The sequence below is a fragment of the Sprattus sprattus genome (assembly GCF_963457725.1).
Source record: "Sprattus sprattus genome assembly, chromosome: 3".
Lineage (NCBI taxonomy): Eukaryota > Metazoa > Chordata > Actinopteri > Clupeiformes > Clupeidae > Sprattus > Sprattus sprattus.
Window position 1 is genome coordinate 36,250,559 of NC_137922.1, and position 27,541 is coordinate 36,278,099.

Genomic DNA, 27,541 nt, shown 5'->3' on the forward strand with positions numbered 1-27,541 from the left:
CTGACGCCTGGGTCTGGTTTTAGAGATGCAGTCATTTTTTAACCTGTAAATGGTCACCTGTATTCAAATGTTGAGCACTGAGACTGGTTTGACGTTGAGGACGTGGTGGAGGTAAGATATGAGAGGGAATGGCGGTCAAAAAAAGCTGGTTTTATCCACTGTTGGAGAGGAGCTTGAAAGCATCCAGGATAAGCAGAGAGCATGAGGAAAGAGAGTTTAACACAGTGAGGTAGCAACTTTTTTAATCCATGCATTGTACTACTTATATTTTAGTGTTTTGGAAATTATAATCAACACTGATGCAACAATTCTTGATAGAGAGGTGTAGCTCCTTTGTTGTGTTTTGGTGTATTACTAGTTGGTTAGTTGGTTGATAGGTTAAATAACAAAGTTATCGATGATGTTGAGAAGAGTCGCCAGAGTTGTACACAACTTCCATTGAATTGTTTGGGTGTTGTAACATATGGTACCCATTGCACTGACAAATTGTGTGGATTATTCCAGATTTCTCCGTACTAAGTGTTTGGCATTTCAGTGTTAATTCATAAACTTCTCCAACTAAACGTATAAACTTTATGTAAATGTTGCAAATGGTGTAAATTAGTGAGTCACAGCATACAGCATTTGGCGTCTTAGTAACAAAGTAGTCCGAGCCAACGTAGTGTCCTTCGATTCTGTGTGTATTTTAGCCTTAGTCAACAGAGCGCCAAGCAGGTTCTGATGTCAGGCAGATAAGCACTCGTCCAGTTATCATGTTTATGCAAACCGTAACCAGGCCTTCCTAGAGAGTGCTTCCCATAGCTAGCAGGGAGGCTAATGGAGATCTTTTCATAGCCAGTGCACATTCAGCAGGCCTGTAAGGGATGCCGTGAAAAGACTGGGGCTTTTCTCTTTTTCTTTACTGTTACTTTACTTTTCTCTGTGGCTGTCTATCATGTAAGAAATTTAAAAAGAGAACAAAAATGCCAAGATGGCTATGTCGTATGCAATAATGTCTTCTGAGAGAATTAACAGATAGCCAGTCATTATGTTATTTGGAAATACAGTTAATTGGTTTAACAGATGTAGGTACAAAGGTGATTTTTTAAATTATTATTATTTTAGTCCTGGCCTGGTGCTGGGCTTTGTTGAAACCGTCGGTTGAAAATGGACTCGCTGTCATGAGAAGATGCTAGATGAGCGGAAAGGTCACCTCATGTCTCCATATTTTTTTTCTCCCTGATCTTGGCATCTCTGGCAAAATGATCAGTCGAGAAAGCCCCGGCACGATTATTAGTTGTGTGATGACATTCCGATTTCTTCGAAGGAGTTTTTTGGAGTTTTCATGGTTTCCTATGACTATTAAATAGGCTACTTGCAAAAGAAAATACTTAAAATCCACCAAACTAACAAGCGTAAAGGAGCATATTTGTTTTATACAAGCTTTACAATGACTCATAGGTTTGTCCCCTATATCTAATTTGGTCGCTGTCGTCAGCTATCCCTTTGATCACTGTTTTCTGAAGATACCAGATATGGTGATTACATTTTAAGTGAGGCTTAGCTGGAACCATTGTGTTGGTGATTTAATTTACCTCTCAGTCATTATAGGATGCGAACTACATAAAAACAGCGCGAATGGGCGTTAGGGGGTGAGGCGGATTTGAATTATAATACCTTTATATGTTATATGTACAAGCAAGAAATTCCTTACTTGTTATTTTAAAATTAGCATAAAACATGGAGCCAGCCGGCGGTATAGGGTCGTAGCCCATAGTAGAGGCCTGCCAGTTTGATTTGGGTTAGTTAATAATTATGCAGTGGTCCTTGACCTTAGACAGCACCGCTGCTTTCATGTTGGCAACATTTCGCTGGCCACTCGGGGGTCTATCTAAACAGGCAATAACTGAAACATACTTGATTGATTCAGACATCAGATATGACGGGTGTATTTGCGTCCTTTTACGTAATCCTAGCAGTTGGCAAGTTAAATTATAATTTCATTCATTTTGTTATTGCATTTATAATGAACTATAATTATACAGTGGAGAGTGTTTGGCTTTGACTGGCCATAAGAACGTTGTTTTCCATTCATTTTTTTAGCAAAAGAAAGACACAAATGCATCTCTTGTTTCATAAAGGCTACAGTGGCCAATGTCATTCAAATGAGCGGGGCGATTTTGTCATGTCATTTATTTTGTCCTGAACTTTGGTCTAATTTCAGTGAGCACCCCTAATTCTGCTGATTTATTGCTGATAATCATTCACAATGGAAACCAATCAAAAATCCGGGGATGGACTGGCGGGCACCCAGAAAGAGGCCGCGTTACGCGCCCTCATCCAACGCACTGGATATCACTTGCATCAGGTAGGGAAAAAGACCACCATCACCTTCACTTGCTCTTGTTGTCACCGTGTGTTTATATCACAACAGCTTATTTGCCGTTTGTACATTCCCCCAGTTGTACTTTATGATTCTGTGATGAAAAGTTATCAATGTGTCAAAATTCCCAGCCTGGCAGGCCTCAAAGCAAAACTATCAATTATTCCAATGTGGCCGATTTTCATATTTACACCTGCAAGACACATTGTCTATCATTTCAAACTTATATCCACTTGAAATGAATTAAAGAGGGGGCTAGGTCACAGACCATCAATATTCTTGAAAAAATGTTTACTCAGTGTGTGAGAGAGATGTTTTTTTGTTTTTGGTGATGTCGCCGGTGATGTGCTGCCACCCTCAGGAAGCTGTAAGGAACAGCCCCAGCACCCACACCCTGTTGTCTGATATGGCTGACATTTACAGTGATATATGTGTTTTATACAACTGCACATCTGAATAGACACCAGTGTTTTCCTGGTACTTGACAGTGACAGAGTGTTTTCACTGTTGTCACTTGTTGTTTCAGTGTAAAATGTTTCTTGATATCACGCTGATACCATGTATCAGTTAGGGCTCTGTTAAATTACCTTGCTGCATATCCAGACCCATTAGGATACAGGGGTATAGAGTGGCTTATTGTTTTTGCTCTATAAATGAATCCACGTTGTCATCACAGAACTTAGACTTTTGGAAATCCACATAGGGTTTCACAAAACATTTAGAACCTGAAGAAGGACAATAAACATAGCAGCACACTTTTGATGATTCAGCTAGTATTATAGTTACTATATCAGTTCTCTCTGTCTTGTTCCCATCCCCCTCCTCCTCTCTCTCTCTCTCTCTCTCTCTCTCTCTCTCTCTCTCTCTCTCTCTCTCTCTCTCTCTCTGTGTATGGTGTGCTCTGATAGGAAAATGGCCAGAGAAGGTATGGTGGCCCCCCTCCTGGCTGGGAAGGATCCCCTCCTGAGAGAGGGAGTGAGATTTTTGTTGGGAAGCTACCTCGCGACCTGTTTGAAGATGAGCTTGTGCCGCTCTGTGAGAAGGTAACACTATTAGTATAGTATATAAGCACTATTTTCACTCAGGTTCATAGCAGTAAAATAAAAAAAGGATAAGTCACACACCTCTCTTGAAAAAACTAACAAATATGGCTCTCAGCTAAATCTATTAAGCCCCATTCTGTGTCACTTACTTGCAATATGTAAAAAGTACATGTATCATATCACAAAGCATAGCTTTTTAGTTGACACGTATATGGAAGCCACTCACTACACACATTTTGTCAACTATATAAATGCATTGTTTGAGCATGAGGTGGCCATTTGTGACCAAATTGTGACCAAACCCCTTTGTTTTACAGTTTGGGAAGATCTATGAGGTGAGGATGATGATGGACTTCAATGGCAACAACAGAGGCTATGCATTTGTCACTTTCGGCACAAAACAGGAGGCCAAGAACGCCATGAAGCACCTGAACAATTATGAAATCAGGTATGTAGACACTCTTCTCATGGCTGTGGAGGTAGACATTTCAGGGGCTGTCCAGTGATGTAGGTGTACACAAGACAAAGTTTATCGAATTCATCATTTTGATTCCTTGCTTTGATCTTTTTGTCTTGGGATGAGGTAGTATGAAAATGGATATGTATCAAAGAAGGCGTGTCTACACTGACTTGCAAATGTAAGCCAGTTATCAGCAAAAGTAGGTTGAAGGTTTAAAATAGGAGGTGAACAGTTTAATTGCCTCGAAGAACAGTTCTTATAGGTTATCTGTATCTGGCCATGATTTGCCCTGGCACATGGCCTGACTGATAAAGATGTGTGTGCCCTACCCAAGGATAATGTTCTGCAGGATAACAGACAAGTGGGCACCTTTACTCAGAGTAGTCTTTTCTCTTCTGCCTGGCTGATCTAAGGTGCAGTCATTGATTATAATCCAATACACTTTTTGTGAAATTCAGCAAATTTCTTGCCATGGTCCCTACTGTGTGTGTGGTTGTGGGTGTGGGTGTGGGTGAGGGTGTGTGTGTGTGTGTGTGTGTGTGTGTGTGTGTGTGTGTGTGTGTGTGTGTGTGTGTGTGTGTGTGTGTGTGTGTGTGTGTGTGTGTTCATACAGTTCTGACTCTGTAAATGGGAAACATACAACGTGACTCAGACTAAGAAATACACTATTCCAGCCAACAACATTTCTCCAGGAGCACTGAAGGGAGGAGTGTGATTGATCAGCTTATAAAGGCTTATTAACAGCAGTTTGCTATTTATATGACACTCTTAAATCTGTAGTCAGTATGGTTCTACTGGATCAAGTAGATCTACTCCCTGTAAGGCCTCTGGACTTCATGGGGGAGATGATAAAAGATGGCTCCACTGTTTTACAAAGTCTAATGAAAGTCAAACCGTTCCTTCAGGAATGGCCGACTGCTGGGGGTTTGCGCCAGTGTGGACAACTGCCGCCTGTTCGTCGGTGGGATTCCCAAAACCAAGAAGAAGGAGGAGATCCTGGCGGAGATGAAGAAGGTGACAGACGGCGTCATGGACGTCATTGTGTACCCCAGTGCTGCCGACAAGAGCAAGAACCGGGGCTTCGCCTTCGTGGAGTACGATAGTCACCGCGCTGCTGCCATGGCCCGACGGAAACTGTTGCCAGGTAACAGACGAGCAGAATAGACACTGTATGAAGATATAACAATTTTAAGCTTCAAGGTTTATTTATTTAGCAGATGCTTTCATCCAAAGAGACTAACAAAATCCAATTTAATCTTAACAAAAATACGTTTAAAATAGAGAATATGTAAGGTAATTCAAAGTGGAAAGGTGAAAGACAAATAAACTGAATTAATACCTTCTAGCAAACACTATATCTCTACCAAGTTAAATTACTTTAATGAAGGATTGACAGAAACTGCAGCTCAGAGGAAGAGTGTCAAACGAGGGCAACCCATTCAAAAAACTCTCTCTGTTACATGATTCTAAGAAATGTATGTTGAGGGTGACCATTCAAAATGGCATAACATTAAATCAAAATGAAACATATAATAAGTTAAATTCAACCCAAGTTCTGGCTGTCAAATCAAAGCCTGTGAGGTTTCAGATGTTAACATCCCTTAAGTAGCAATTTCAAACACTCTTAGAGTGTTCCAGACAGCAAGTTATATTAGCTCTTTGGTGAGGAAATTTTACTTGATAATGGCTTCCTCCAGTCTACCAGTCTATGACCATTTCATTTTCCATTACTGAGGGACGGGACTTGAGTTACGGGAATCGAGTCTCTTGACCCAGAGCGACCTGACCCCACTGTAACCGTGACTACAACATTGGCTCTTTTCTCTCGCCCCACCTCCCCTAGGGCGGATCCAGCTGTGGGGTCATGCCATTGCGGTTGACTGGGCTGAACCAGAGGTTGAAGTGGATGAGGATACCATGGCAGCGGTGAAAATCCTCTACGTGCGTAACCTGATGCTGGGGACCACAGAAGAGACGATCGAAAAAGAGTTCAACAGCATCAAACCAGGTAAGCTTGAGAGAGCACCACAGAGTGGAGCACTTTAGAAACTAGGAAAAATACATTTAAATCAGAAAAAGCGGTAAGCATTACGTCATAGATTTGCCTTTGCAGATATTTCAAAACAGTGCATTTATATTTGCTGTGTCTTCCACTGCCAAATGTTGGTTACAAATGTATCACCCACGGAAAAACATTTCACTTTACAGTTACACTTTTCCCTGTTCTTTTGTTGTCAGTCATATACTAATACTTTGTGATGTTATCCCTTCATTTTATCGTGTGTTTGTGTGTGTGTGTGTGTGTGTGTGTGTGTGTGTGTGTGTATCATGAACAGGAGCTGTGGAACGGGTGAAGAAGATCAGGGACTACGCTTTTGTCCACTTTGGTCAGAGGGAGGATGCTGTCAATGCCATGAATGCTCTGAATGGAAAGGTGATCTATTGGTTTGTTTATCTATGTCAGATATGATTTTTAGACATTTCAATCTTTTCTATGTTTTCTTTGTGATACCTTGATATCAGTTTTACATGACATTTCTTTCTTTTATCTCATCTTTTAAAAGTGATTTTTTTTTTGTCAGTACTTCTGCTTCCACTTCTATTCATATTTGGAATAGATCAGAAAAGCACTTTATTATTAGAGTTCATCAACTTCAACCCCATCTGTTTCATGTGAGCCAGTGTAATGTTACACTGCATCTCTTTCATCCTTTGTCTTCAACTGTGCCAAACGGTGCTGTGCTCATCGAACCTAATTTCTCTCCCAGTACTTCAAAGCAGCATGTCATGTAAATGAGCGCATTATTTGTGCTCTTCTCTGCCCTGACGTGAAGGTCTCTGAATGGTTCTTTACTCCGTTGTCCATAATTGGGAAAGTTCTAGAAAAAATCTGTGAGGTTCTTTTCAAGGTTTATCTTCAGGGAGTTTATCGCCACCATCTTCATAGGCTTTATCTTTATGGCGTTTATGCATTGGTCTCCCCTGTGACAATAGTCCACTAATAGTACTATAAGTGACTTATTTAAGATTGTAAAACAGAACACTTAATGTACACATCAGTATATGATGTTTTGCCTTGTGCCTAGCAAACATCCGTTCATTCAATTGTGTGAGTGTGTGTGTGTGTGTGTGTGTGTGTGTGTGTGTGTGTGTGTGTATGTGTGTGTGTGCCTCACATGCATAAGCATAGCATGTCATGACTCAACCTTGTGCTCCACCCTGTAAAACCTCAGATTGTGGACAGCTCTCCCATTGAAGTGACCCTAGCTAAACCAGTGGACAAGGACAGCTATGTGCGCTACACCCGGGGCACAGGGGGGCGTGGGGCGGCGCTGCTGCAGGGAGAGTACACCTACACTCTTGGTCAGGTGTACGACCCCTCCGCCGCCTACCTGGGCGCACCCGTCTTCTATGCCCCCCATGCCTACACCACCATCCCAAACCAGTTCCGCTTCCCCAGTGCCAAGGGGCACGTGGGGACACGCGGTCTGGTCCGAACACCATCGGTCAGAGGTGGGTGGGGTGTTTGTGTCATCCAGGTGGGGGGGTGTGTGACAATTACAGAAATTAGAGGATAACCTCAAGGTGCCCCTTCAATCAACTGGTAAACTTAAACCTAATCAGAATATAATCTGTAGAGATTTTAAGAAATCCACTCTTAAATTATTGTCTGAATATTTATATGGTTATATATCAATCACATATGAATCATGTTTTGGTTACTGGGATATTTACATTGCTACTCAGTAATTTTGGATTTTACCTGAAATAGCATTATAGACATAATGTAGAACAAAATGCTTATCAGAGCACATTTTCCGAGCTATTTTCAGACTTTCAGACTAATTTGATATTTTTTGTCATACTATTTACATTTATGCAAGAACTGTAGAACTTATTGGTATACTTCATCTGAAACTTTAAAGGATTTCAGGTCAAATGATAGACTATACTGTATATACTGTGCATCATGACAGTGTGTTTACTGCATTTGGCAAACACTGTGATAACCAGTATTTTATTGTCAAACCGATGCCTGCTAGGGATTGTTTGAAACTTAAAATGTGAGATTGCCTTTCATTGTGTTATAATCATTTGTTCCATACCTGCATATTACAGTCGAATCATATCCAAGATGATTTGGGGACAAGAAAAAAATAAATTCTAAATCAAAACTTAGTGAAACATGTAATCATTCATATTACCTGGAGTGAAATCACACTGAGACACTCAAATCAAAGGAGTGACTGTACTGTACTGTGCTGGCCTGGGATGAACAGACAGAAAAGCAACACACAGTCTTGATTTGACTCTGAACCCCTGGGTGATTTCTGGTGATTTGATTTGATTTAATGCCTTCTTACATTCCTAGACATTTACATGAATATGCCTGTAGGGGCGGCGGGGGTGCGCGGGCTTGGGGGTAGGGGTTACCTGGCGTACGCTGGGCTGGGCCGAGGCGTCTCGGCCTACCCGCTGAAGGTGGACAAGCGGCCCGAGGACAAGCTGTACGACCTGCTGCCCGGCATGGAGCTCACACCCTTGAGTGGTGGGGGGTTGAAACCGCAGGCCATTAAACACGCACCACAGGTAACACACACACACACACACACACACACGTAAATATACACACACACACACACACACAAACACACACACACACACACACACACACACACACACACTCATATAAGCGCATGCTTATGCTCACTCACACATGATCTCTGTCTTACACACACACAGATACAAACAGACACTAGAAATACAATTGCACACCTATCGGCACCTACTCACGCAGGAATATACACACATTCCTTCTAACGAGGCGTTCACACTAGCCGCGAATTTTCTCAGGCGGTATGCCGCCTAGGGGGCATGGTCAGAAAAATAAGTTTGGTTGTCATCTTGCGAGTGTCATGTAGCAAGTTCGACTGCAGTGCAGCGCTAATAGCATTTTAGCAGCTAGCTTCTTCATTCATCTTCAATCAAAGCGTTAGCAGCAAGCTAACATAACGGTTAGGAGCTTAATTTAAGACCTACAATATTCAGTTTGCCCTGACAGTGTTCATATAGTATATACACAACAAACTGGGTCGATGTAGACATATAAAAGTCGTGTAAACACCTTTATTCACATACAAATATTTCCAGTTAAACAGACTCCCGGGACCCAGGATTAGCAGCTAGCTTCTACATTGATCTTCAACGAAAGCGTTAGCACCAAGCTAACAATAATGGTCGAGAGCTTATTTAAGACCTACAATATTCAGTTTGCCCTGACAGTGTTCGTATAGTTTATAAACAACAAACCGAGCAGATGTTGACATATTAAAGTCGTGTAAACACCTGTATCCAGCTTGATTCACATCAAATATTTTCCAATCCGGACTTGCGAGGCTCCGCCATTTTCTATGAAATATTTTGAATCCACCGGGCTTCTGCACTACGTCAGTAACGTCAAACTCCAATTCTGACACACGCCGCGCTGATTGGTTACCGCCTGGTACACATTTGCATAAAGTTAAAGGTTCGTCAACTTTGATAGTCAGGCGGCGGCGTTTTTTGCTCAACAGATGGAATTTCGTTTCCATTCATTCCCAATAGGAGCGGCACGAAGTTCGGCTGTGTGTGAACGTACCGTAACACACGTATGAACTCAAACAAATGCATTGAACACAGAAGCCCAGCCTCAAAAACACACATACATCTTCAGTTCATGTTCCACTGTGGCTCACATGCTATCTCTCTGGTGTTGTCTAAATGTAAATTACATAAAAAAAACATTCAAAGTGGCGTTGACCAAAGTCCTCGGTCTCACAGATCCTGGAGGATGTGTGTCAGAAGAATAACTGGGGCCAGCCACTGTATCAGCTCCACTCTGCCATCGGGCCCGACCAGAGGCAGCTGTTCCTCTACAAGGTCACCATCCCAGCCCTGGCGACTCAGTACCCTAACGTGTAAGCCACCGATGCCGCTTTCTCACGACTAATCAAGTTAAAGAGTTACTACAGGACAAGAATGACATGATGAGAAGTGAAGTATATTTTAGCACATAGCCATTAAAACTCCTATTTACTTCTGGTTGGTCTGTGATTGTTTTTACCGCTCAGGCTACCCAACATTGTTATTGTTGTACGGTTGTCGTACAGTAGCCTATTTATTTCCAGCATACATAAAGAAAAGAGCTGCAAGTTAATTCTCATAGTTCTCACTGATAGAGACACTGTTTGCATCTTCAAACATCTGTTGTCCAGATGTGTCAGCTACTGTGACATCTCTCTGTAACATCACTCTTCTCTCCACACCTTCAGCCATCCTTTCACGCCAGCAAAGCTGTGTGCAGCTGTGGATGAGGCTAAGATCCATGCGGCTGAACACACGCTGCAAACCCTAGGCCTGCAGACAGAGGGCGCCGAAGCATCCGCCGCTGCAGCTGCCGCCGCCGCTGCTGCTGCTGCTGCTGCTTTCCCAGGTATGTGAAGGTCCGTAACAACATGACTGTCTTCACCTCCTCATCCTCATCCCTCTCTCCCCTTTTCTTTCCCTTTTTTCCCCACTGCCTTGTATCCCACACTCTCCCGCACTCTTACCTCTCAGTCCCTTGCTGTCCCTTGCTTCTCAGTTGGTATCTGTGCCTGTGCCTCCCTCTTTCTCTCAATGTACTCTGAAGTCAAGTCATCATTAAAAACATTCAACCTGAGGAACCTCATTTGTTAGATGCTAGTTTAAATGGCATCCGGCTGTTGGAAGTAACAAATGTACAAAATAGATAATCTCATCTCAATACTATTTAACGTGTGTGTGCGTGTGTGTCGGTCTCTTCTTAACTACAGGTTATACGATAGCCAGCACCTCGGCCACGGTGGCCGCCAATCAGCTCAAACAGGCCGTGTCCCTGGGCCAGGACCTGGCGGCCTACGCCACCTACGAGGGCTACCCCGCTTTCGCCGTAGCAACCCGAGGGGATGGCTATGGGGTGTTCTAAGGTCCCCACGGTGACAAGACTCCTCCCTGGAAACCACAACATCTTTATTGTGATTATGTTGCAACTCAACACACTATTGATTTTACTTTGTTTTCCGATCATTAAGTTTAATAGCCGTATTCCTAATATAGCCAATGTTTGTTTAATGTGACATATGACTTAATGACCTAATTAACCTTGTGAAAGTTTAGTGAACGTGTCATCCCTTAGAATCCCCTTTAAGATTTGGGAGAGGCTAAAGGCTGTTTACAGAACTATGTCTCTGCTGTTTATATATCTTATTTTGTATTTTCGTTCTTAGTGGCCTTCTGAAGGAACTGTCAAGGCCTCTTTCATTTATTCACTTAAACACACATTTCAGCCACGCTTTTTGAAAATACATCATGTGTAATGTTTTTGTTTTTAATAGCCTGTTATCTGTAATAGAGAACGTGTTGAAATGTTCTTTCTTTGTGGGGGGGGGGGGGGTGTGTGTGTGTGTGTATGTGTGTGTAGGGTTGCTTGTATGTAAAGAAACATACATGAGGTATGCAAAGCTAACATTTCTTTCAGGGAAACCAAAGCTGCCTAAAGTGTAACTTTGCATGTCATGTTAGTGTGATGGAACATATGGGATATTTGGTTGAAAAAGTAAGGCCCAAGTACTTGTGTAAGGCAGAGTTCAATCATGCAGTTTGGTGCCTTCATTAGCTGCTAAATAGCTCACTGTGTTCCGGGGTAGGGGCCTTTAGATCATGTTTGTAAGGTTTGCATTTCTTATGGGTTTTTTTGGTCCAGTATTTACGAACATAAACAAAAGAATGATGGACTTTTAAGCTTTTCCGTTGAGCCAACTGTTGATATCCATTGCATTTTTACTTGTTCACTATTATTTTCTCCTTTTTAAAAAAACACATAAGTGTGTAAAATGTTTTAGGGGCTGTTAACATTCAACACCTTAAAGCTACTGCACAAAGTGCATCTTGCTTGCGTTGACTCTGAATTTAAAGGCTCACAGTAACCCTCGTTTCATGCGAAGATACCTAATACCGCTAAAGCTGATAGCGGTGACAGTATTAAAGTGTGTGTAGCACTTACAGTTTTATTTTTTTATACCAGATGTCCAACACTATTTGTCTATTTGAGACCATTTTGTTTAGGGTATTTGCCCGACTCATATGATCAGTGTCTTAGTAATTGGTAGCGACAACCAGCAAGAAAAATCATCAGCATGGTTAAGAGGGATGCAAATTTGAAATCAGAAAGAAAATGTGAAACATGATTGTGCCTCAACAAGACTGGTTCTGCATGGGTAATTCTAATGTCATTTACATGTCAATAAACCTAAATCATGTTCAATAAACCTGGGATATATGTCTTTTATTTAAGCTGTTAATGTTAAATTCTTAGTATCACAAAGGCAATACAGAATATCTTTATGACTGTAAACACAAAAAAACAGCCACATCGGAAACATAAACCATTTTATTTTCCACACATCCAGCCATTCTCGTAGTATGTGATTTCCATTGTCTTGTCATAATAAATAACAACAACTCAAAGCTACAACTCATTCCACAAACTAAATCAGAGATTTCCCATAAGCCTTCCCATCAAACCTGACATGATTAATCAATCAGCACTTCCGATCACAGTATAGTGTATCTGCAGTTGCTCTGCAGATCTACCTGAGATAACTGAAGCTCATATTGTACTTCAGCATTTTACCTTATTCAATCACCAAATCACTCTCTTCCGACTGACTCAGGACCAGTATCCCATTGCTCTTGTGACCTTAAAGGCATCAGACATGCCCTCATAAGCTGTGATGATGGGTCTGAAGTTCTTCATCTGCTTGTAGTGACCAAAGTGCCTGATCCTGTAGGTTCCAGTCTGGGCAGACGGGACAATATGCCACTCCACTGTAGCGTTGCTCTGGCCACCAGAGCCCTTCACCCAGTGGAAACTGTGTAGGTGAAGGAGAACACACACACACACACACACACACAGAGGCAAAGTCACAGAGGGTGAGGTTCTCAATGGTATACGTTTTGGTTACATAAAAGTAGGTCTTAAACAACACACACTTTCTCTCTCTGTCTCTCTCTCTTTTTCTTTCTTTCATTCTCTTCAAATGTCAACTGAGAAGGTATAACTGAATTCCATTTCACCTAAAGCCATTTAAACTAAACGTTCCTCATTGTCCTTGGCCAGAAAGTTTCCTACTACCCTGGTGTGACACCACTGTTATTTCAGTTGAAACAAGGTTAGCGACATTTCTGAAGTTCAAATAGAGCTTGCGGTGACTCATCTCCTCGTGGTCACATTTCTGAGCGTCCTGTGTCCTCACTTCAGAGTCCACACACAAATATTAATGAAAAGCCCGTAGGGAACCTATATTTTTAGGTCCTCATAAACCTGCTATCCTTGACCTCACAGTGTAGTGTGTGTCTATGAGCTGACTATGGGAGGAATATAATGGTCTGTCTATTTGTGGACTAGTTCTATCTATACCGCCATGGCAGGCCATTTTTGGAATGCTTCTACATCTCCAAAAACTTCAACACTCACTGGCAACGACGTCAGTAACGGCATTGTGCTCCTGTAAGACCTCATCATCCTACCCAAATGTATGTAAAGGAAATGTTAACGCACTGAATTGAAAAAGAAAACACGCAGATAAGTCTGCATGCTGTAGGTCTACTACACACCGGCCCTTCTTTCTTTCTACAATCTGAAAACTTGGATTCATTTCTCCACACTGATTTACGGTCCTTACTGCAACTCCGGTTATTTGCTTGTCAAGTTTACAAGCGATATGACTCAGCCCCTGCGTTATCAAAAAGCAGTCCTTGAAAGATAACGTTCGACCTGTAGTAGTGCACAATAAGCATTAGACGCTCTCCAGGGGAAATTAGATTAGATAATATTGGAAATATCTTCCATAAGCAGGCTTTTTGGTTCTTATTTTCTTTTAATAAAAGGTGAAAAGTACCGTGTTTCCCAGGAGGCATCTGTGTGAACTATTGTCCACTTGCTGGAGCTGTTGTGAAACCTCTCAACGGTGATGAAGGTGTTATCAGTCTGAAATTATCCCAAGGACAAATGAAGCAATTAGTTTAAGGACACAAAAAAACTTGAAGCAAACTGTATTTCCAAGTTTCCAGGTATTATCTATCTGAACTGATTACCATATCTCCAGAGTTCCTTGGATTCCCCGCAACAAAAGTGACTGAGGCCACTTCTCCCTTTTTGAAACAAAACATCACAAAGTCCAGACATGAGAGCCAACTCCACACATTTCACAGCCGAATATCTATGAATCTCAACACGTATACATTCAATCTGTGAATCACAATATGCATACATTCAATCTGTGAATCACAATATGTATACATTCAATCTATGAATCTCAATATGTATACATTCACTCTACAAATCTAAATATGTATACATTTAATATACTTTGCTTTATCATCAACAGGTCGAATGGTTATCCAGCCCACAGTTGCATTAAGTATTCACTCGATGTAAAGATGATGTAAAGATGTACTTTCATCTTGGCATGGTTTCTAAAGAGCTCCAGCTGATATGACATTACAGCTCTCTGTAACACCCTTCAACCTGGTTGATTACGTTTATCGCAGACTGTCGATAAGAGACATACGCACAACTTTATAGACGGGGAAGACTTGCTCCAGGACTTCGCCGAAGCTGGTGTTGGCTGGCTTCCTATCCACGGGCGGTGCAGGCAGCAGGGAGAAGAGCTGGCTGTCACTAAAGAACGGAGGCTCAGGACCCCTGGGCAGCGTAGACTCTCTGCCCTGCCAGTGGGGAGAATAATGTCCACATTTACAATCATATCAATGTTCATATTTCTTAAGGCTTCAGGATGAGATTTTTGTTGTCATAAGGTTGCTGACTCAAAAGATTTGGTATAAAGTGAATGTGTGTTTTTTTGGCACTAGGAAATAGTAAATGATGAAAAATAATTAAAACAAAGAAACAAGATGCATTAAATGATAGGGAATATGACTAAACAGGACCTTTTACCACACATTTACAGCAACATTGAAGTTGTTTCCCTAGAAAAATTCCACTTTTTCAATAAAAGGATGCTACTTCCAAGCCCATATTAGTTACAGCTTTTGCATCTACATCAAGACAAATTAATCATTGCCCTCAGCATACCAAGACATGTTTGCCTAAAATACAAAACCATATAAGGAACAGGGAGGCCATTTGTGGAAGGAGCCTCACCTCTGCTATGGCCTTGGCCAGACCCCTGAAGAGCTGCAGATAGGCCCCAAGGGTGTGAGGGCCGTAGATAGTGGATGATGCCTCGTAGCGCTGGACCTGTGGGAGAGGAGAGACCCAGTCTGCCTATGTTCTGTCATTTGAATGCATGGATTCTATAAGATTCTCCATTCAGGTCCTACAGAGCAGAATTGCCTTGGGGGATTGTTCAATCAGTGACTTGAAGCTACCTAATATACTGTATGTATAACTTAGAGAAACTAATATTTCATATTCTCCCACAAACACTGATGAAGTGATGAAATCATTTTCTACCTCATAATACCCCCTCCTGAGTGATTGGCTGTAGTTTTTAAGGCTATGTTACTAGTGTGTATTGCCCCTTCGTTTGATTGACATGGCCAAGAGGTCTTCACCCTGTTGCCCATCAATACAGTAATCTGTTCAGCAAATATGGAAGCCTACTTGTACAAGCAAAACCTCAACAGACATACCTGATACTCTTCATAGGTTGTGATGTAATGAGTGTAGATGTTGCATAAGCCAGCGATGATAACATCAGTGTTTGAGAATCCCGTATTGGCCTCCAGCTCCTGGTTTATTATGAATAAAACAAACACGAGGCCAAAAGTGAGTGTTTTCTGAAAGGCTTTGCTTTAAAGAATTACACTCAGCTCAGGGCGAGTTTTGAACTAAAAGCAAAGAACAGAAAAGAAATGACTGTTGTTTTGGAGCAAACTCTACTGAGTTCTGTGGCTCTGCATGCCCCTAATCAAATTATTCAAGAGAATCCCCCATGTGACCAGTAAAATCAGACACATGTGCAAGTGGTTAAAACCAGCCTTCTTTCCAACTTTACAATTACTGTAATGACACGCATAGGACCATCAATTACACCGCTTTGCTCTGACAACTATTATGTGTGTGTTTGTGTGTGTGTGTGTGTTTGTGAAGGTATCTATTCGTGCATGTATGCATATATGCATGTGAATGTGTGTTTGAGTGTTTGAGTGTTTCTGCGTGTGTGTGTGTGTGTGTGTGTGTGTGTATGTGTGTATGTTTGTATGTGTGTGTGTTTCTGTGTGTGTGTGTGTGTGTGTGTGTGTGTGTGTGTGTGTGTGTGTGTATGTGTGTGTATGTGTGTGTATGTGTGTGTGTGTGTGCACGCGTGTGTGTGTGTATGTGTATGTGCGGACAGGGCACACTGGACTGAAAGGAACCAGCCCTTATCCCACCTGTTTGACCACTTCTCTTAACCTCCTCCCGGACATGGTGCTGTAACACATGAATACAGTCATGAGTCAGCTCCCACACATGCTCACAGCTCACTGTGTACAAACACAGACCAACCAACATCCCCAGGGCAGAGCTCTACCCTACACTCACCCTCTGCTTTGGTAACTAGCACACAAAAGGTTAGCAAAACACGATAGTGTTGCTATATGACAGTGGTATATGAGGAACTTGACAAATCAACACATACAGTAGATGGGCAAAGAAAACAGAGAGACAGGACACAGGGATGGAGAAAGACAGAAAGACTGAAAGAGAGAGAGAGCGAGAGAGAGAAAGAGAGAGAGGGAGAGGAAATGAGTAGGTAAATGAAAGTGAGAAGTGAAAAAAAGAGAGAGAGAAAGAGAGAGAGGGAAAGGAAATGAGAAGGCAAATGGAAGTGAGAAGTGAGAAAAAGAGAGAGATAAAGAGAGGGAGAGTTGGGGGAACTCACGTTACTTCTCCAGGCATGGCTACAATAGCCACAGAGCCTATAGTGATGATCTGAACATCCACAACCTGTGGGTGCCATGGCAGAGGCCAGTTCATCTAAGTGCACAAGAAGCAGATTCTATTATCACTGCAGATATATCTCCACCAGCGATTGGTCAGATGGACAGATATCGAGCTTGTTTACCATGGTAACTTTATTGTAGGCAGAGCAACGTTTGAAAGTTCATAAAAAGGGCAAGATTTGAGTAACCACGGTTACGACTTTAGAGCCAGTGTCATAACCAAAATATGAGATATTCCATTTGCTTGGCTCCTCAATGTACTTCACTGTACACCACAACAACTCACCAAGTCCACAGACAAGATGTGCGAATGCATGCAAACACACCCATTGCTAGCACACTTCACTGCATCCAAAAACAAACAATGGCTGACATTTTTGGCTTCCCACTAATTTGGCCCCATGCCTTGCCATCAAATCTATGCAGGCACATTTCTGTGATACAAAAAGCCAGCAATATGAAGCCAAGAACCATTCCTATGGTAATAACATTAAACCTCTTGTAAAGGTAGAATACTTTTTTTGAGGGAAATCTACGGCTGTAGGGCTTTTACCTCTCCGGTGTTGAATAAAATAGGTTTGGGTTCATGGCAGTCCTGTGTCTCATTAGATGGAGCGCCTAAGAGGGCATCCCGGATACCTTCCCAAAATGGATCCCCCTCCACAGCACCTGAGCGAAAAACAAACTGTGTTTCATGTTCTTTTTCCATGGATTATACTCTAAACTGGAATATTTATTGAATCTTCATCCTCAGATCTGCTATAAATAAGAGAGATGTTTCCAACTTCAGAACTCTCTCCCAGATTAATACTTAGCCCAGTTCAAGAGCAAAATGTTCCTTTTTTGAAGTAAGCAAATACGAACTTGAGTTGAAATCGAATCATGGCCAAGATCTGATGTCAAATATAGATATACCCTGGGTGAAGTTAAGGTCACCGCCACCGTCTGTTGTTCCCGCCGCAAAGCTGAAGCCGAGAGCTGGTTTACACGTTTTAGCCTGACGGAAGCAAAGAACAAGTAAGCACTTCATATCAGCTACCACTGATTAGTGAACCCTGTGTTAATGGCCTGAGGAGCTGCCCACAGCTAGACGACATGCTTTAACATTTGGGTTTGGATTGAGAATGCAGCGTAACAAGGACTGTTTTGTGCTAGATACAAAGTGCAGTCTTTCATCTGACCATGCATAACGAAGAAAAGTAAAGGCTACCCTAAGGTACCATTCAAAACCATGAACAAGCACCCCTTGTAAACAGTGAGTGTGTAGGGTGGTATAGTGGGCAAAATGGTGTATGAATGCCCATATGTTATACACTGTAACGCACATGTTTGGCAATGAGACTTTATTGTCTGCTCTACTGGTGCCGCTGCCACCTCACCGTGTGTGTAGAGTTGATCTGCACCGTGACGTCAGTCATGTTGACCCACTGGTGGGCAGCATGGACCGATCCCCACAGTTCCTGCTTTGCATTCCCATAAAGCTCCTAAAAGCAGTCCAAGCACAAGGGCAGCTGTCAATGCAAAACTAGTGTAAGGGTAGACAATATACAGATTAGACACATATATTATTAATGATATTTCAAAATGTACACAATCTATGGGTCAGAGGATATACTCAACAACAAATCCTACAGAAATTGATTGGCTATTGGTTCATTCATAAAAGACTACCAATTGTTTTGGTTCCTGTTCCAATCATAATCACATTCTATACATGTAAAATCTATAAATGTATGCACTGTGGGGCCTTTACATTGTGACATTAATCTCTTACTTTGGCTTTTTTGTAGATGTTCTCTCCAATGATCCTGGTGCTTTCAAACATGTCTGACCCCGGTCCGAAGCCAACACACATTCTTGTCTATGCAACAGTAAACACAAATTATTTAAATTATTCATCGGAATAATTTATTAGAACAAAGATAAAAATGAAATGAAGAATGAAATGAAATAAAAGCATTTTATAGTGTTGATCTATAATGGATGTCTACAGCAGCAATACAAAGTATGATGGAAGGTGCCATTATGTGTGCTGTAGCAAAATGTAGAAAGAAGCGATAAGGGAACCAAAAGGGTTCATTTTGAGATTTGTATCATTTTTGGGCACTCTTGGCTGCAGCTTCACCAGTACCAGCAATGTTTGAGTAGGCTGAGCATAGGTAGAACAAACAGGGTTTTAGGTAACACTTTATTTGGATGGATGGTTTGTTGAAATGCAAGTTCAATCTTTCAATTTGTTCACTGAACAACACCTTAACCAAACCCAACCCTTAACCCTAACCTCAACAATAAATTGTTGTTGACAGAGTTTCAACAGACAGTTTGTTCATAATCTTAGAATCTGTAGACTTCACTTTAGTATCTTTTTAATAATATTTCTCATATCTTACCAAGTAAACAAGATGAGAGCTCATGTATATGTTTTATTCATTCAAAAAGTTGATTTTTAAAACCGTTACAACATTCTGGTTGTGTTCATCTGCCAACCAGTGTTCATGTGAATATGAAAATGGCTCAGTCTTGGTGAATTCACATCAGAGTTATTGTAGTTTTTATCTTTCAGTCTGATTTTTTTTATATAAGTTTAGTTTTAGTGCAAGTATTTTTACTTTGAGGTATTGTTTAGTTTTTCTTTAGTTTAAGTGTTATTATGAAGAAAGCCTTGACATATAGAGGCTGAAAAGGTGGGATGAAAGAATGCATGACATGCCTTCCTTGTGTCCCTCAAGAAATCAAACAGAGCTGGACGAAGTGGTACAGCATCCACAGAGCAAATCAAGCAAATCAATGAAAAACAAAGCTAGCAATTCTATTTTGTTTTAGTTTGTGTGGTATTGTTCAATGTAGTTTTGTTTTACTTTTCATGTTTCATTTTTATGTCAGTTAACAGAATTATCTTTTCACTGCTAGTTTTAGTTTAAGTCTTAGTTTCCGTTAACTATGACAAGCTGATTCACAATGACTTTTGTCTGATGTTTGTGCAAGATATGATGGTAACAGAGATTGTCACCCCAACTTCTCGGGTTGTCTTCTCTTACAACATCTGCTTTTTTGCAACGTCTAGCATATAAAAGCTCAGGCCATAACAGACGTATAACCTCATGCGAACTAGAGGAACATAGAGTCTCACTTAAATACTACCACATGAAAGAACATCATGTTCAGTTTGGCATATACAGCTCTACTGGTTTCTGCTTCACTGCTACTAGTGCATGGGGGTGGTAAGTAAGAATTGGTTTATGTGAGTAGAAGATTTGTAGAGAAGGGACTGGGTTTAGCAGAAAGTGAGGTTGAAATATTTCAAATAGGCCTTCCAGGTACATGATTTAGAACTACACAATGAGGTATTGATGCAGTTTCTCATTGTATTCAGACAGAAATTAAAATAGAAAAAAGATCCCTTGAGTAAAAGAGAACAATCTAATTTCTTATCCAATGAATTAGGGCTGGGTGACATAGACCACAAATCATATCCCGGTATTATTGTGATAAAAACGATAGATGATAAATGCACTGTAATTTCCTGACTTAACAATATTTTTTAGTAACGCACACAGTAACTTGCCCTATAAAGTGTGAATAGGTCTGTCGCTCTCTCCCTCTTTCACAGACAAAAGATAACATCAGATAGATCATACATTTTCATTCTCACTCACAGTTTCAGTAATGATGACGTAAGGGCTGCCGTGTATTTCTACCAAACTGTATTTAATGGGATGCTATAGAGCGTGAACCTCCGCAAGGTCTGGAATTAGCTTGCTTGCTCTGTTATAATGTATCGTGTGGAAAAACGATATAAATATATTTTATAAATGGTATTGTCTCATCCTATATCTCCTTTGAAGAATTTATTGGTGTACCTTTAATACCGCTATATCGCCCAGCCCAAAGCCGAATGACCGCAAGACAACAGAATCATGTCTATCACTATGTTTGGCGGCTCATAAAAGATAATTTGACATTCAATTCTTGTTTATACATTTTTTTCAGTGATCTCCAAAATGATTTGTGAGGATGATGGTCAAACATACCATGACCAGGAGAGATGGCAGCAACACCCATGTGTGTCCTGTATGTGCGAAAATGGAAACACAGCATGTGCTCTGACCCTTTGTGCCTCCCTGCGAAACTGTCCCTATCCAGGTGTTGTCCCAAAAGACCAATGCTGCCCTGTCTGCCCAGAGGTAAATATTTTCCATTTTTCGAATATGTTTTTTGTGTGTGTTTTCTTTTTTTAAACATTGATTGCATATAATTTCGTACATTCACAGATGGAATCCAACTATGAGATGGAATTCAAACCAGTTATGCGAATAGTGAGTGTACGTTTTTACTCCCATTCCTGAGACCATGGGCCTTTTCCAAACTTGCCCCTACACCCTCTCCCTACCCACATCCACTCAGTGTTTGTGTTCATGTGGAGGGTCCGCCACATTAAGGGCCATTCCAAACCATTTAGCGAGAAGTACAGTGAACTATAAGTATGACTACTAAACAGAGTTCACTCCGTGACTGGGAGTGTGGAGGGTGGGGAGTTTCTACTTCTCTGTCACTCATCATTTCCTATGTTAAGAAATTTGAGACGTCTCTGTTTCTTCCTCTTCTTCTCTCATCTCTTTGCATTTACTCATCCATTACCCTCTCTCTCTCTCCTTTCTCACTACCTTTATTTTCTCTCTTCCAGGAACGAAGGCCATGGCAAAACAAACAGCAGAAATCTTGAGTTTCTAAAATACTCAAGAAGTCATGAAGCATGCTGAATAAACGAATCAGACTAGACTCCTCATAGCGTCATCCTTCTGGTCTGTGTTTGTGTTACTCTGCACATCTACACCTCTTTCCAGCTATCTTTACTAAGTAAATATCTACAATCACTACGGTAATCTATTTAACAATAATAGTTATACATTTTATTTAACAGACACCCAGGGTCACTTCACATATGTAATACCATTCACAGACAGCAAACAAAATACAAACTGACAATACTGTCAACTTCATGTGAAGTACCCATGTCAATGAATATGACAGCCTGAAGAGTTTTTATAGCAATGAATTTTGATTGTCAAGAGGCATGGTGTTGGACGGGCGGTACTACCCCAGAGGATTCTCATAGGGAAATCCTCCCCACCCAGGTGTCTCTGGTTGTCCCTCACAGGTGGACTGAATCAATCAGGCAATCAGGAGCCTTTTTAACCTCAACCAGCGGATACGGAAGCCAGATTGTCTTGAGCTACTGAGGAGTGAGAACCAGACGCCCTCCAAGCCAGTCTCCGGGTAAGAGGCCCGCGGCCTGCCTTTTGCATTGCTGAAGAGGAATAATCGCTGTCTCTCTCTCTCTCTTGCCTAAGGCAGAGCCCGACGGAGCCCCTGACGCCAACAGCCAGACCGGTGAAGCTTTTTGAGTTACATTTGTGCCCCCCCCTTCCTTTTCCCCCTCAGTTTGTAAAATAAACTCCTAAGTTATATTCACCGCAACTCCTGTTTCTGACTGCTCTTTTCCAGTTGTGTACCCACTGTTTATCCTTGTAGGGCCAGGCTCCCACAGGGACCATCCCAAAAAAGTGTGACAGGGTGTCAAATATTAAAGTTTGATCAAGTGGTGTACTAAAATCTGCTTAATAAAATGTTAAATGGTGACCCACCCCACCAATGGGACAGGAGCTGTTGAGGTAGTCACACTTCTCCCCTGTGTTCACACAGTAGGGCCCCATGGTGTTCGGGGTCACGTCACCAAGGTTACTGGAGGCAAACGCTGCCACGAATGAGCCCTGGAAGAACAGGTAATGAATAACACATCTGTTATCAAATAGTAGACTACAGTACTGGACATACTGGACATTAAGTATCTCCTATCAAATGCGTAGCAAATGTAGCAATACAAGACCACAGCTGGAATGATGCTCTAGGTCTGAACTCCAGTGGAGCTCAAGTTGTTATAAAAGGATGATGTTACTATGTTGAAAGTCTTTTGCAAGAATATTGCATGTTTCATAATGGCCCTTTTCTTAATCACTGTGAAAACAAATTAAAGTTAAAGTTAAAGGCAAAGTTAAATTTCTCTAATGCAAGGAACAGGAGATTTGAAGATTAGGATTTTTGTTTCACATTATAGTTACATCAAATCTATGTTAGATCTCTGCCCCTAATTTTAAGTACAACTGTGACCTACACCAACAAGTCTGAAAAAGGTTTAGGGAGGAGGGATTTGGTCTCTCTCTCTCTCTCTCTCTCTCTCTCTTGCTCCCTCTCTCTCTCTCTCTCTCTCTGAGCCACACCCTAGCCTGCTTTTCTTCATCTTAATCGTTATCTTTTTTCTCTGTGTTGCAATTCCAATCCTCATATTCTCAGCAGTACAGTCATTAGTGAAAGGATGTTCGACCAAACCCACTGTTTAGCTCCCAAGTGACTAAGACATTACAACTTGCAGTCGACTTACACAACAGTGCAGTGCATTTAGTGTGATCCAGTTATACAGGCCACTTAAATCTATGAAAAATTCAAGGGCATTTCAGCTGGGGAAATATTAGATTAGCCCTATCGATTGCCCCTGCTGGTTCAAAGTGCTCCATTATTACATGGTGATGATTCCAGAGGGTAATACTTGTAAATCTGTTGTGCTTCTGATACTTACTTTCTACAACATGGAGTTAGAAACATCAATATCATGATCCAAAACCAAGGCGGTATGGGCCATTACAGAGATAAACCACAACACACTCATTGTGTGGTGCACTGGATTAAAGTATCCCTCTAGATTGCAACAGATATATCACTACCATTGTGTTATATAAAATGTATACATAAATACTGAATTCAATATTATAATGTGTTAAATGCTATTTAAATGTCAAGTAGTAATTTATTCATAGACATTTTAGGATCTAGAGAGGGGGACAGGAAACCTCACCTCACCAGGAAGTGCGTTGATATTCTTCTCCTGCTCAAACAGGTAGGAGGCGTAGCCCATGTTGTCTCCGCTAACCATGCGATTGGTGTAGTTCATGCTGACAGCGTGGACAGCGAACCAGCTGCAAGCAAAAAGGGGTGTGATGTTACAAAAGGCAGGTCATGTGTCCCAAAGGTCTTGAACTCTTGGCCTATCATGACCTCTTAAACAGTTCTTATAGTGGTGGCAGACAGGATGGTAAACCTCCAGCGAACCCTTACCTGAGCATCCCCATGCCGTCCCCATCCATGTCCGTGAACTTCAGCATCGACACCTGCTTGTCAGTGTTGGATTTGTACCTGTTACAAGAAGTGATACTCTTCAGTCTTCTTCACTTTCACGAAAAGACCATTTCCCACACAAGTAGTCAAGAGTGATCATCAGCAATTTAACAAACTCAAATGGGTTTTCGATTTGCAGGGTTTTTCCGACAATCATGCATAGTGGTTGGCAAAAGCGTCATATTCATTCTGACATTGCTCATTTCTGTGTCTGAATCCAAAGGGGGGTGGTGAAAGTATGTGTGTGAGTGCGAGTGTGTGTGTGGGGAGGGTGGGGGGGGTTAACGGCACAAGGTGATTTCAACCACGAGTACAATCACAATAAAATGCAACAATAAAGTATATTTGCAAGGCCATTATAAAACCCTATTCTCCCCCATAAAGCCCATCCCGAGTGCCCCTAATGGCCCTGGCAGGACTGCCTACCTCCGGCGCTCCTCCTCTGGGTTGTTCATGTAGGAGTGGGGGCTTCGGTTCAGACTGCTGTCCTCCAGCTCGCCTCGGCTGAGGAAGATACGGCCCGGCCTAAGACTCTTGTGGGCTTCTTCAATGCTCTGTTTCGAGAGGTTAAACATTCATCTGCATTATTGCATCCTGTTGGTAATCTTGTTAAGCTTTTTTACCTCTCATTGTTGTTAGTTTTTATTGTCCAGCGATTACAAATAGACCTGAGTTGAATTTTATCTTTAGCACTAATTATCTGTCTTTAGTTGCCAAAATGAATAAACTACTCGACTCGTGTTCCATTTGGATCTGTTATCTTGTTCGGACCACCTCATCAAAAGTTCTTCTGTATTGCATCTATGTAGAACTTTGAATTTGTATCACCTTTAAAGAAATTATGTAAATAATATTATACATAAGAAAGCGACTGTCTTGTTTAATGTTATGTTCTCTCTGCAACAATGATTGCATTGTTTGAGTCCCCTGATGAGTAGAAGAAAAGTTGAGATGGAAACCTTGACAATCCCGTTGACGATGGGCTGGACAGAAGACTTGATGTAGCCTTTGCTTGAGATCATGAAGAGGGTATACTGGAAGTATCCGCCCAGGCCAGAGTGTGTGTGTGTGCCGCTCAGAACCACGTTGTCTTGTCTGTACAAGTCTCCGTATTTCACCTGGAGTGCTTTTAGAACCTACGGCAGATTGCTGTATTTGAGATGCTTGTCTGAAACCAAATAATGAATCAAATCATTTCAAAACATTTCTGTCATTTTAAAATGTCGAGATCACATGTAAATTGGATCGAATAAACAGTGCAAACTGTCAAATGCCAAAAAAAACTGATTGTGAGCACTACCTCTGTATTTAAAAAGAAAAATGAACTTTCACAAATTAACATTTCACATATCAATATTCTGATTATGAGATGCTAATCAGAGAGGGAATAAGATAAGGAATTATCCTGAGGAACGTTTCCTTGTTACTCCGAGGTCTTTACACCAAACTCGACCTACCTCTAGTCTCAGCCTTTGGGAGACCATACCAATGTCAGCAGTGACAAACACAACTCGCTTGCTCCCATCATCCACTATGAAGGCCCTGCTGTACAGACGGAAGTGGAGCCCCCCTGCCGTCTGGTCGGGAGTGGCATACCCCATCTGAGCATAAACGTGATAAAATAATGATTGACTGTTGCGTCACTCACATGGCCTCTTGTAAAGGTTTTCCTGTCTGTATCTGAGGACATCAGTGATAAGAATTATAACTAGGTCATATCAAAGATGTGTGAGTTTGACTCTTCATAACCTTGCTATCAAATGAACCCTAAGTTTGCATGCAAACACAGTGCATGTGCGTGTGTCCGTGTGTGTGTGCGTGGGAGTGTGTCTCTGTGTGCGTGCGTGTGTGTGTGTGTGCTTGTGTTTGTGCGTGCATGGGTGTGTGTATGTGTGTTTGTCAGTCACTGAGCCATTGCACATGACTCTATACTTGAGTTATTAGTGAGGCTCTCTGTCTAATTTGTGCCTTTTAAAATTGAGGGGAATGTTCAGTATTACAGTACTAAACGTTCCCCTTCATTTTCAGAAGAGGTCCATACTTGCTGAACATGCTGTCAGACATACAAATCCATGCAAACGATTATTGACCAGCAGGAATAATTAATGCATCAGGACCACCAGGTTACATTTGTAGCTGCTTATGGTGCCTAATGTTTTTTTTTTTTTTTAATGTTTTCTCTCTCAGTGGCTATTAGATTGTAAGTCCAGCCGCATCATTTGTAGTTCATAGCCATTTAAAGATTTGTGGTATACACATACTCACACACATTCACTACTGCACAACTCACCAGGGGCACATCCCCAACAGGTCCTGTGCAGTCTGCTCTACCCACCCCTACGAGGAAGTGGTTCACTGGGGGAGCTTTAGTGGGCCCAGAGGTAGGTTCTGGTTGCCCTGTGTAGATCATCACATACATACAGAACTTGTTCTCCCTTGGCATTAAGAAGTTGAAACATATTTGTTATAGTAATGAACAAATACATTCAGTTTTTCTACAAATTGCATAACATTGGGTAATTGCTGAAACATCCTTATGAGCTCAAATATGGGCAATTGGTCAAGAGTGTAAACATGAGTATAAAGGAGCCAAACATTACTTGTCTCAGAAATCCACACGGTGGCCATGACTGAAATCAGACCAATGGACACTCCGGTCATACCCACGAACAACACGATGAGCACAACCTCCAGACCGCTCAGGCCGCAGCATACTTCCTTCCGTGCCATCTGAGCTGAGCGGGGATAAACTGTCAACAGCAACACTCAGACTAGGGTACTGCAACGGTAAGGCTTGTCTTCATCAAAACTGGTTTAACAACACGTTTTTACTGCTGCTGGTTTTCAGTTGAAGTACTTATACAGTAGTCAGTAGTCAAACCATGGTAATTGGTTATATGTTTTATTACCAGTAATATTAAAAGTAAATTCACAGACCTTCTCAAGAATATTTTGAGTAAAATCCACCGCAGTTATATTCCTGTCCTAGCTCTTGGTCTGACTGTAATTGACTCCCATGAGGGTAAAGATAATACTGCACAACACTGGACAAAGGTAGGTGGGACGTACAGTTTTACGACCACTATCAAAAACGCTCTGAAGCATAACTGGTGTTTCTGCCTTGTCATACTTCGTTGCGTAACTGTTAGAGACAACTTTTAAAAGCTAATAGTTTTCAAATCGTTTTCAGTGAGCAAACTTTGTAATTTGTTGCGTAATAACACATCGACTCTTCACCTTGCCAGAAATGTATTGTGTAATATGCAATAAAGTTAAGCATGGACGATATTTATCATATTAGCATTATCATAGTGAGGTAGGGTTCTCAATATTGACTCATGAAACACTCTAGCCAGAGAAAAAAAACACAACAAACCACATGCATGCTGACAGCTCTTTTATTTGCTGCTGGATGCAGATCGTCTACTGTTCCATCAT

At 41.5% G+C, this 27,541-nt stretch overlaps 2 protein-coding genes across 3 annotated transcripts; one reads left to right on the forward strand and one right to left on the reverse strand.

Annotated features, from left to right (window-relative positions):
- Window positions 1-2,248: 2,248 nt before the first annotated feature.
- a1cf (apobec1 complementation factor) lies at window positions 2,249-10,850 on the forward strand (the record flags this gene model as incomplete). 2 transcript variants are annotated; one of them, XM_080835163.1, is made up of 11 exons in its annotated part: window positions 2,249-2,347; window positions 3,271-3,405; window positions 3,723-3,853; window positions 4,771-5,009; window positions 5,709-5,873; window positions 6,202-6,299; window positions 7,099-7,378; window positions 8,238-8,455; window positions 9,686-9,822; window positions 10,177-10,337; window positions 10,699-10,850. In XM_080835163.1, the coding sequence occupies 11 exons, from the start codon at window positions 2,249-2,251 to the stop codon at window positions 10,848-10,850; spliced, it is 1,815 nt and encodes a 604-aa protein (XP_080691289.1). The 2 variants fall into 2 exon arrangements, with proteins under 2 accessions (XP_080691289.1, XP_080691290.1); XM_080835164.1 differs by having other exon boundaries at window positions 8,262-8,455.
- Window positions 10,851-12,593: 1,743 nt separating this feature from the next.
- asah2 (N-acylsphingosine amidohydrolase 2) lies at window positions 12,594-26,833 on the reverse strand (the record flags this gene model as incomplete). Its single annotated transcript, XM_080835162.1, has 20 exons — window positions 12,594-12,795; window positions 13,825-13,913; window positions 14,021-14,077; window positions 14,501-14,653; window positions 15,090-15,185; window positions 15,581-15,679; window positions 16,322-16,361; window positions 16,813-16,907; window positions 17,427-17,542; window positions 17,789-17,870; window positions 18,253-18,357; window positions 18,648-18,734; window positions 22,519-22,644; window positions 23,784-23,904; window positions 24,044-24,121; window positions 24,530-24,657; window positions 25,063-25,239; window positions 25,561-25,704; window positions 26,394-26,500; window positions 26,704-26,833. 20 exons carry the CDS (start codon window positions 26,831-26,833, stop codon window positions 12,594-12,596), a joined length of 2,232 nt encoding a protein of 743 aa, XP_080691288.1.
- Between the last annotated feature and the right edge of the window lie 708 nt (window positions 26,834-27,541).